This window comes from Chiloscyllium punctatum, chromosome 35 (genome assembly GCF_047496795.1).
Source record: "Chiloscyllium punctatum isolate Juve2018m chromosome 35, sChiPun1.3, whole genome shotgun sequence".
Taxonomy (NCBI): domain Eukaryota; kingdom Metazoa; phylum Chordata; class Chondrichthyes; order Orectolobiformes; family Hemiscylliidae; genus Chiloscyllium; species Chiloscyllium punctatum.
The window spans coordinates 23,824,042-23,836,091 of record NC_092773.1 but is presented as its reverse complement, the minus strand read 5'-3'; the positions used below and the strand labels follow the sequence as shown (position 1 = coordinate 23,836,091).

The 12,050-nt window shown below is 51.3% G+C and overlaps 1 protein-coding gene across 2 annotated transcripts in view; it reads right to left on the bottom strand.

Moving 5' to 3' along the window:
- LOC140459796 (hexokinase-2-like) overlaps window positions 1-7,484 on the bottom strand; it is a 65,861-nt gene extending 58,377 nt beyond the window's left edge. Inside the window, exon 1 of one of the 2 annotated variants that reach the window (XM_072554320.1) lies at window positions 7,253-7,484. In XM_072554320.1, coding sequence (XP_072410421.1) covers window positions 7,253-7,315 — 63 coding nt within the window. In that variant the 5' untranslated portion in view covers window positions 7,316-7,484. The remainder of the gene's footprint in view (window positions 1-7,252) is intronic. The other variant, XM_072554319.1, reaches the window with a different exon arrangement.
- Between the last annotated feature and the right edge of the window lie 4,566 nt (window positions 7,485-12,050).

Genomic DNA, 12,050 nt, shown 5'->3' with positions numbered 1-12,050 from the left:
GAGTTTGCACATTCTCCCCCGTGTCTGTGTGGGTTTCCTCCAGGTGCTTTGGTTTCCTCCCACAGTCCAAAGATGTGCAGGTCAGGGTGAATTGGCCATGCGAAATTGCCTGTAGTGTTAGGTGCATTAGTCAGGGGTAAATGTAGGGGAATGGGTCTGGGTGGGTTGCTCTGGGAGGGTCGGTACGGACTTGTTGGGCCGAATAGCCTGTTTCCACACTGTAGGGAATCTAATCTAATCTATGCCCCTCTAGATCTGCACTCCCCCACCCCAGGGGAAAAGACCTTGTCTATTCTCCCCCTCCCCCTCCTGATTTTATAAACCACTATAAGGTCACCCCTCAGCCTCCGACGCTCCAGGGAAAACAGCCCCCAGCCTGTTCAGCCTCTCCCTGTAGCTCAACTCCTCCAACCCAGGCAATTTAACTGGAATTCATCAGTGAAGGCTTTTGGAGGGTTACCAGCCTAGAAGAATTGCCCAGCGAGATGGGCAATGCCGTTGGAGTGTGGTATGGTGCGCATTCTCAGAATCATGGAATCCCTCAGTACAGGTCGTTCTGCTATTAAGCGCGTTTTGCTAACACAAATTCATGGCTCCAGCATTCAAACTGCTCAGGCAGTTTCAGTAACCTCCCACTTTCTCACCTTCCCCCCCACACCCTTGTCCAACTCTCTGTTGCTTTTATCTAACGAACTGGCTCCCAACGGCGGGAGAGAATTCCACAGGTTGGCAATTCTCTGAGTGGAGAATTTCTTTCTCATCTCAGTCCCGAGTGGCTTGCCCCTCTCCTCTTCGCCCAGATCTCCCCCCAGCATCGGGGAACATCCCTCGCGCACAAGCCTGTCCACCCATCAGCACGCTTTATTCTTCTATATGCAACTCTCCCCTCCTCGTTATTCTAGCAGGTCAGGCAGCATCCGAGGAGCAGGAAAAATCGACGTTTCGGCCCTCACTCCTGATGAAGGGATCTTGAGCTGAAACGTTGCTCTCCCTGCGCCTGGGATGCTGCCTGACCTGCTGTGCTTTTCCAGCGCCCCCTCTCATCCCGGGAATCAGCCTGGTGAACCTTCGCTGGGCTCCCTCAGTTAGCAAAGTGTCCGTCCTCAGACTAGGAGACGGAAACAGCGCACACTACACAAGGTGTGGCCTCAGCAAGGCCCTTTATTACTGCAGCAAGCCTTGTGAGCACAGTCAGAAATTCGAGAGGATGGGTTTCTCTCACACTGTAACAAGAGAGCACTCTGCATTTAGTCACATCCTGTCTCCCCCCCCCCACCACGCCTCCACCCCAAACATTCCCAGCAGGCTGGACACACCCGACAGAATCCTTGGATGCCCACAGCACAGAAAAATGCCCAGCAGTGCCAACCACCACACGATTCTGATCCCCGTCTCCCTGCCCTTGGCATCGTGGCTAAATCCAGGTGAGGGTGTCTGCCTCTCCCCACCCGTACAGGCACTGAGTTCCAAATTCCCCACCTCCTCGCGATCCCTCCCTCCAAACCTCCTGCCCCTTCCCTTAAATTGATGCACCCCTCCTGCCCAGGTGCACCGAGGGGAGTTGTTCCTTCCTGTCCACGCCCCTTCAGCACTTGATCCATCTCAGTCGTCTCCCCTCTCTCGATCTCCTCTGCTCTTGGGAAAACCAACCCCAAGTCTCTCATCAAGAACTTAAACTGTTCAGCCCCCAGGATCCTGGCAAATCGAAATAGGGAGAAGCTGCTCTCTCTCTGGTCTCTCTCACTCTCTCTCTCTCTCTCTGATGTCTCTCTCTCTCTCTCTCTCTCTCTGGTCTCTCTCTCTCTCTCTCTCTGGTCTCTCTCTCTCTCTCTCTCTCTCTCTGATGTCTCTCTCTCTCTCTCTCTGGTGTCTCTTTCTTTCTCTCTCTCTCTCACTGTGGTGTGTGTGTGTCTCTCTCTCTCTCTCTCTGGTCTCTCTCTCTCTCTCTCACTGGTCTCTCTCATTCTGTGGTGTATCTCTCTCCCTCTGTGGTGTCTCTTTCTCTCTCTCTCTCTGGTGTGTGTGTGTGTCTCTCTCTCTGGTCTCTCTCTCTCTCTCTCTCTCTGGTCTCTCTCTCTCTCTCTCTCTCTCTCTCTCTGTGGTGTATCTCTCTCCCTCTGTGGTGTCTCTCTCTCTCTCTCTCTCTCTCTGTTGTCTGTCTCTGTGGTCTCTCTGCTCTCTCTCTCTGTCCCGATGGTGTACCTCTCTCTCTCTCTCTGGTCTCTCTCTGGTCTCTCTCTCTCTGGTCTCTCTCTCTCTCTCTGTTCTCTCTCACTCTCTCTCTCTCTCTGGTCTCTCTCTCTCTCTCTCTCTCTCTCTGTGGTGTATCTCTCTCCCTCTGTGGTCTCTCTGCTCTCTCTCTCTGTCCCAATGGTGTACCTCTCTCTCTCTCTGGTCTCTCTCTCTCTCTCTCTCTCTCTCTCTGTGGTGTATCTCTCTCCCTCTGTGGTGTCTCTCTCTCTCTCTCTCTGTTGTCTGTCTCTGTGGTCTCTCTGCTCTCTCTCTCTGTCCCGATGGTGTACCTCTCTCTCTCTCTCTCTCTGTTCTCTCTCACTCTCTCTCTCTCTCTCTGGTCTCTCTCTCTCTCTCTGTGGTGTATCTCTCTCTCTGTGGTGTATCTCTCTCTCTCTCTCTCTCTCTCTCTCTCTCTCTGTTGTCTGTCTCTGTGGTCTCTCTGCTCTCTCTCTCTGTCCCGATGGTGTACCTCTCTCTCTCTCTCTCTCTGTTCTCTCTCACTCTCTCTCTCTCTCTCTCTGGTCTCTCTCTCTCTCTCTGTGGTGTATCTCTCTCTCTGTGGTGTATCTCTCTCTCTCTCTCTCTCTGTTGTCTGTCTCTGTGGTCTCTCTGCTCTCTCTCTCTGTCCCGATGGTGTACCTCTCTCTCTCTCTGGTCTCTCTCTCTCTCTCTCTCTGGTCTCTCTCTCTCTCTCTCGCTCGCTCTCGTGAAATGATTGAGAGCGAGAGGAGTAACCACCGCTTCGAAGATTCTGCAACTCGGGAACGGGGACGTGATTAAGGAATACAGTTTGAGGAAGCAGAGGCGACGAGAGACACACACATACACAAAGTGAGCCAATCGACAATTCCAAACAAAAGCAGGAAGTTCCCTGGGTGTGTGTGTGTGTGTGTGTGTGTGTGTGTGGCAGAGAAACACACAGAAGCAGCTGAACAGGTTATTGTAAGGAGTTGTCCAAGCCCTGAGGCTTTGTAAATAAAAAGGGGAAGGTTAGACCGAAAGATGTGACAGTGTCCCTTTATAAAACTCTGACTCAGTCTCAGCTGATCGCTTCCAGTCTCTGGCTTCACGAAGGACATCCCCCATCTTCTGCTGGTAATCGGTTCCAGGGATTTTCGCGAATTAGATTCACCGGATCAACTCGACCTGGGCCAAGGAGGTGACATTGACCCGAGGATCACGGAAATTGGGAAATCAAAAGTTTACTTTATTCCTGTCCCAAGAGACAGTGAAAAAAGTTTTATTCTGTGTGCAAATCAATTCTGGTCTCCTTCCTATCGGAAAAGGTGTTGTGAAACTTGAAAGGGTGCAGAAAAGATTTACAAGATGTTGCCAGGGTTGGAGGGTTTGAGCTACAGGGAGAGGCTGAACAGGCTGGGGCTGTTTTCCCTGGAGCGTTGGAGGCTGAGGGGTGACCTTATAGAGGTTTATAAAATCATAAGGGGGCATGTATAGGATAAATAGGCAAAGTCTTTTCTCTGGGGTGGGGGAGTCCAGAACTAGAGGGGCATAGGTTTAGGGTGAGAGGGGGAAAGATATTAAAGAGGCCTAAGGGGCAACTTTTTCACACAGAGGGTGGTACGTGTATGGAATGAGCTGCCAGAGGAAGTGGTGGAGGCTGGTACAATTGCAACATTTAAGAGGCATTTGGATGGGTATATGAATAGGAAGGATTTGGAGGGATATGGGCCGGGTGCAGGCAGGTGGGACTAGATTGGGTTGGGATATCTGGGTCGGCATGGACGGGTTGGACCGAAGGGTCTGTTTCCGTGCCAGACATCTATATGACTCTATGACTCAACTACGTCACTGGAACAGAATATAGTGTCACAGCTACAGAGAAAGGTCAACTCTAATATATCAGAGGTCCGTTCATAAGTCTAATAATAGCAGGGAAGAAGCCATCAAGTCCGAAAGATGTACAGCACAGAAACAGACCCTTTGGTCCTACTCATTCATGCCAACCAGGTATCCCAACCCAATCTACACCCACCTGCCAGCACCCGGCCCACCTCTCGCCAAACCCTTCCTATTCAGATATCATTGCTCCAACATCATCCACTTAGGGGATAACTCTCACATGACAGTGACAGCACGCTGTTAATCACCAAAGATAATTCTCAGTGAGACAGGGTTCCAGCCCAATCAAAATAGAGCCAAAGAGATGTACAGCACGGAGACAGACCCTTCAGCCCAACTCGTCCCTGCTGACCCAGATATCCCAACCCAATCTAGTCCCACCTGCCAGCACCCGGCCCATATCCCTCCAAACCCTTCCTATTCATACACCCATCCAAATGCCTCTTAAATGTTGCAATTGTACCAGCCTCCACCACTTCCTCTGGCAGCTCATTCCATACACGTACCACCCTCTGTGTGAAAAAGTTGCCCCTTAGATCTCTTTTATATCATTCCCCTCTCACCCTCTAGTTCTGGACACCCCCACCCCAGGGAAAAAGACCTTACCTACTTACCCTATCCATGCCCCTCATGATTTTACAAACCTCTATAAGGTCACCCCTCAGCCTCCGACGCTCCAGGGAGAACAGCCCCAGCCTGTTCAGCCTCTCCCTGTAGCTCAAATCCTCCAACCCTGGCAACATTCTTATAAATTTTTTCTGAACCCTTTCAAGTTTCACAACATCTTTCCGATAGGAAGGAGACCAGAATTGCACGCAATATTCCAACAGTGGCCTAACCAATGTCCTGTACAGCCGCAACATGACCTCCCAACTCCTGTACTCAATACTCTGACCAATAAAGGAAAGCATACCAAACGCCTTCTTCACTATCCTATCTACCTGCGACTCCACTTTCAAGGAGCTATGAACCTGCACTCCAAGGTCTCTTTGTTCAATAAAACTCCCCAGGACCTTACCATTAAGTGTATAAGTTCTGCTAAGATTTGCTTTTTCAAAATGAAGCACCTCGCATTTATCTGAATTAAACTCCATCTGCCACTTCTCAGCCCATTGGCTGATCAAGATTGGTTATAATCTGAGGTAACCTTCTTCGCTGTCCACTACACCTCCAATGTTGGTGTCATCTGCAAACTTACTCACCAAACCACTTAAGCACACGTTCAAATCATTTATATATGTATATCTAACGGATTTATTCACCACAAAAATGCCAGTCTCCATTAACACTGCTCTCACCGGGATTGTGAGGTAGGAGTGGGTTACCAGCTCGGAGATAGTGAGGACGGCAGATGCCAGAGAGTCAAGAGTCGGAAAGTGTGGTGCTGGAAAAGCACAGCAGGTCAGCCAGCTATCCGAGGAGCAGGGGAGTCGGCGTTTCGGGCATAAGCCCGTGGAGCTGGCATTGACATGAGGTTTTGCAGGAACGACCCCATCAGCGAGGTGTTGAATGGCCCGTGCACAGTTTCTCAGGACAAGGACACCACTGGCATACCAGCAACTGGAGGGATTGTCTGACCAGCAAAAGGCTAAACAGGTTGGGACTGTCCTGACTGGCATTTAGAGGAACAAGAGGCGATCTCATTGGAAACAGATCGACAGGGTCAACGCGAGGAGGATGTTTTTATCCTCTGGGACCAGAGGGCACACTCTCAGACTAAAGAGGGCACCAACTGAAGACCAAGATGAGAAGGAATTTTTTTCTCTGGGAAGCTCTGGACCAGACAGAGAGCTTTGGGTGGGGGGACGGAGACAGAGTCTCAGTGTTCATTTAAGGTTGAGATTCTTGATCAGAATGTGGGGGGTGGGGGGGAATAAAGAGGAAGGTGAGGAGTGTGGGATCAGCCATCATGGGCTCGATGGGATGAATGGCTGATTTCTTCAGAGTCTCAAGTCTCTCGCCACCTCCCAACTACTGCCAGGGGACCTGACTGCCTCAACTCACTAAAAAAAGACTCTGCTGGGGAACTGATGCAGAATACAGTGTGCAATTCTGATCTCCTTCCTATCGGAAAGGTGTTGTGAAACCTGAAAGGGTTCAGAAAAGATTTACAAGGATGTTGCCAGGGTTGGAGGATTTGAGCTACAGGGAGAGGCTGAACAGGCTGGGGCTGTTTTCCCTGGAGCGTCGGAAGCTGAGGGGTGACCTCGTAGAGGTTTCCAAAATTATGAGGGGCATGGATAGGCTAAATAGGCAAAGTCTTTTCCCTGGGATCAGGGAGTCCAGAACGAGAGGGGCATAGGTTTAGGGTGAGAGGGGAAAGATATAAAAGGGACCTAAGGGGCAACTTTTTCACACAGAGGGTGGTACGTGTATGGAATGAGCTGCCAGAGGAAGTGGTGGAGGCTGGTACAATTACATTTAAGAGGAATTTGGATGGGTATATGAATAGGAAGGGTTTGGAGGGATATGGGCCGGGTGCTGGCAGGTGGGACTAGATTGGGTTGGGATATCTGGGTCGGCATGGACAGGTTGGACTGAAGGGTCTGTTTCCGTGCTGTCTATCTCTATGACTCTAAATGCGGGAGTATCTTACCTCCACCCGCCTTCCAAGGGAGGAAAAGGTCAAATTAAAGAAGCTAGCTCTCAAGTCACTGGACTACAAGCAAAAAGCTACCCCCCACTCCCCAACCTTGAAGGCATTGTCATCCATTGACGAGGTATGGCAGCACATGGCCAGAGGAGCTAGCTGGGAAATTACCTCCCCCCACCTCCCCCAACATTCTTTCACACCGTCAACCCTGCCTCAATTTTGACTCGACTGTGCCCCATTCCTCTGGCTTATCTCTCCACGCTTCAGGCTGACTGCCTTTATTCCTGATGAAGGGCTTTTGCCCGAAACGTCGATTTCGAAGCTCCTCGGTTGCTGCCTGAACTGCTGTGCTCTTCCAGCACCACTCATCCAGTGCCCCGTTCGTGTCCAATTCCACCTCCCTCTTCCCCAATCAGTGACTCCTTCCCAAGATCCCTGGACAAAACGCTGGTTGAGACTCTGCAGTGCCTCCCTATCTGACCCACCAATTAAACTGAGGTGGTGGGGGGGGGGGGGGGGGGGGTGACAAGGTAGGAAGGGGGGTGAATTAGAAACTGCCCTTACCTTCTGGATCTGGTCATGCTTCAGTTCCGTGAAGTAATACGCCAGGAGGTGAGAGGCGATCATGTTAAGTTGGAGCAGGAGGAGAGAGTCACAAGTTCTCTCTGGTACAGAAGCTGCAGGGCTTTATTGCTGATGTTGACCGACCAGGCGACTGGGAGGGAGTGAGTGAGCAAGCTCTGACACACAGTCCTCCCCTCCCTCTCTGTCTGTCTGGCTCAGAAAGCAACGTGCTGTTAAACAGGCATTCCCACCGTCTGGCAATACGACCCCTCCCCTCCCAGGCAGCGTCACAGCATCCTGCTCTGCCTCTCTCTCCCCTCTGCCTATTGGCACACCGGCCGGGGGTGTGCCTCTGACGACGGCGATTCTCGGTTCCTCATTCGCTTCCGAGAAGGGATGGGCTCCCCAGCCGCCAAGCCAGCACGCCGCTTTTAAAGGGGCAGAGAGCTGGCTGCGGGAGGGGGGCGTGAGAAAGGCAGACAGGGCAGTGAGGGTCTGAGATATTTACACACAGAGGGGACAGTGAGGGTCTGAGATACACACACACACACACAGAGGGGACAGTGAGGGTCTGAGATACACACAGAGGGGACAGTGAGGGTCTGAGATACACACAGAGGGGACAGTGAGGGTCTGAGATACACACACACACACAGAGGGGACAGTGAGGGTCTGAGATACACACACACAGACAGGACAATGAGGGTCTGAGATACACACACACATACACACACACACATACAGGGGACAGTGACGGTCTGAGACACACACACACACACACACAGGGGACAGTGAGGGTCTGAGATACACACACATGCACACGCAGAGGACAGTGAGGATCTGAGATACACACACACACAGAGGACAGTGAGGATCTGAGATACACACACACACACACAGACGGGACAGTGAGGATCTGAGATACACACACACAGACGGGACAGTGAGGGTCTGAGATACACACACACACACACAGAGGGGACAGCGAGGGTCTGAGATACACACACACACACACACACACACACACACAGAGGGGACAGTGAGGGTCTGAGATACACACACACACACACACACAGAGGGGACAGTGAGGATCTGAGATACACACACACACAGAGGACAGTGAGGATCTGAGATACACACACACGGACGGGACAGTGAGGGTCTGAGATGCACACACACAGACGTACAGTGAGGGTCTGAGATACACACACACGGACGGGACAGTGAGGGTCTGAGATACACACACACAGACGGGACAGTGAGGGTCTGAGATACACACAAACAGACAGGACAGTGAGGGTCTGAGATACACACAAACAGACAGGACAGTGAGGATCTGAGATACACACACACACACAGGACAGTGAGGGTCTGAGATACACACACACAGACGGGACAGTGAGGGTCTGAGATGCACACAGACAGGACAGTGAGGGTCTGAGATACACACACACAGACAGGACAGTGAGGGTCTGAGATGCACACAAACAGACAGGACAGTGAGGGTCTGAGGTACACACACACACACACAGGACAGTGAGGGTCTGAGATACACACAGACAAGACAGTGAGGGTCTGAGATATTTTCACACACACACACAGGACAGTGAGGGTCTGAGATACACACACACAGGACAGTGAGGGTCTGAGATACACACACACACACACACACACACGGGACAGTGAGGGTCTGAGATATTTATGCACATACACAGACAGGACAGTGAGGGACTGAGATACACACACACAGACACACACACACAGGGGACAGTGAGGGTCTGAGATACACACATACAGACGGGACAGTGAGGGTCTGAGATACACACACACAGACAGGACAATGAGGGTCTGAGATACACACACACATACACACACACACATACAGGGGACAGTGACGGTCTGAGACACACACACACACACACACAGGGGACAGTGAGGGTCTGAGATACACACACATGCACACGCAGAGGACAGTGAGGATCTGAGATACACACACACACAGAGGACAGTGAGGATCTGAGATACACACACACACACACAGACGGGACAGTGAGGATCTGAGATACACACACACAGACGGGACAGTGAGGGTCTGAGATACACACACACAGACAGGACAGTGAGGGTCTGAGATACACACACACAGACAGGACAGTGAGGGTCTGAGATACACACACACAGACAGGACAATGAGGGTCTGAGATACACACACACATACACACACACACGCACACACACACAGGGGACAGTGAGGGTCTGAGATACACAAACACACACACACACAGGACAGTGAGGATCTGAGATACACACACACACAGGACAGTGAGGATCTGAGATACACACACACAGACGGGACAGTGAGGGTCTGAGATGCACACACACAGACGTACAGTGAGGGTCTGAGATACACACACACAGACGGGACAGTGAGGGTCTGAGATACACACACACAGACGGGACAGTGAGGGTCTGAGATACACACACACACACAGGACAGTGAGGATCTGAGATACACACACACACACACACACACACACACAGGACAGTGAGGGTCTGAGATACACACACACACACACAGGACAGTGAGGGTCTGAGATACACACACACAGAAAGGACAGTGAGGATCTGAGATACACACACGCACACACACACACACACACACACACACACACAGGGGACAGTGAGGGTCTGAGATACACACAGACAAGACAGTGAGGGTCTGAGATATTTACACACATACACACAGACACACAGGACAGTGAGAGTCTGAGATACACACACACAGGACAGTGAGGGTCTGAGATACACACACACAAACACACACACACAGAGGGGACAGCGAGGGTCTGAGATACACACACACACACACAGAGGGGACAGTGAGGGTCTGAGATACACACACAGAGGGGACAGGGAGGGTCTGAGATACACACACACACACACACACACACACAGAGGGGACAGTGAGGGTCTGAGATACACACACACACACACAGAGGGGACAGTGAGGGTCTGAGATACACACACACACACACAGAGGGGACAGTGAGGGTCTGAGATACACACACACATACACAGAGGGGACAGCGAGGGTCTGAGAAATGCACACACACACACACACACACACACACACACACACACACACACACACACACACACACACACACACACACACACACACACACACACACACACACACACACAGACGGGACAGTGAGGGTCTGAGATACACACACACAGACGGGACAGTGAGGGTCTGAGATACACACAAACAGACAGGACAGTGAGGGTCTGAGATACACACAAACAGACAGGACAGTGAGGATCTGAGATACACACACACACACAGGACAGTGAGGGTCTGAGATACACACACACAGACGGGACAGTGAGGGTCTGAGATACACACAAACAGACAGGACAGTGAGGGTCTGAGATACACACACACAGACAGGACAGTGAGGATCTGAGATACACACACACACACAGGACAGTGAGGGTCTGAGATACACACACACAGACGGGACAGTGAGGGTCTGAGATGCACACAGACAGGACAGTGAGGGTCTCAGATACACACACACAGACAGGACAGTGAGGATCTGAGATACACACACACAGATGGGACAGTGAGGGTCTGAGATGCACACAAACAGACAGGACAGTGAGGGTCTGAGGTACACACACACACACACAGGACAGTGAGGGTCTGAGATACACACAGACAAGACAGTGAGGGTCTGAGATATTTTCACACACACACACAGGACAGTGAGGGTCTGAGATACACACACACAGGACAGTGAGGGTCTGAGATACACACACACACACACACACACACACACACACACACACACACACGGGACAGTGAGGGTCTGAGATATTTATGCACATACACAGACAGGACAGTGAGGGTCTGAGATACACACACACAGACAGGACAATGAGGGTCTGAGATACACACACACATACACACAAACACACATACAGGGGACAGTGACGGTCTGAGATACACACACACAGAGAGGGGACAGTGAGGGTCTGAGATACACACACACAGAGGGGACAGTGAGGATCTGAGACACACACACACACACACAGGGGACAGTGAGGGTCTGAGATACACACACATACACACACAGAGGACAGTGAGGATCTGAGATACACACACACACAGAGGACAGTGAGGATCTGAGATACACACACACACACACACAGACGGGACAGTGAGGATCTGAGATACACACACACAGACGGAACAGTGAGGGTCTGAGATACACACACACAGACAGGACAGTGAGAGTCTGAGATACACACACACAGACAGGACAATGAGGGTCTGAGATACACACACACATACACACACACACGCACACACACACAGGGGACAGTGAGGGTCTGAGATACACAAACACACACACACACAGGACAGTGAGGATCTGAGATACACACACACAGACGGGACAGTGAGGGTCTGAGATACACACACACAGACAGGACAGTGAGGATCTGAGATACACACACGCACACACACACACACACACACACACACAGGGGACAGTGAGGGTCTGAGGTACACACACACACACAGGACAGTGAGGGTCTGAGATACACACAGACAAGACAGTGAGGGTCTGAGATATTTACACACATACACACAGACAGACAGGACAGTGAGGGTCTGAGATACACACACACAGGACAGTGAGGGTCTGAGATACACACAGACAAGACAGTGAGGGTCTGAGATATTTACACACATACACACAGACAGACAGGACAGTGAGGGTCTGAGATA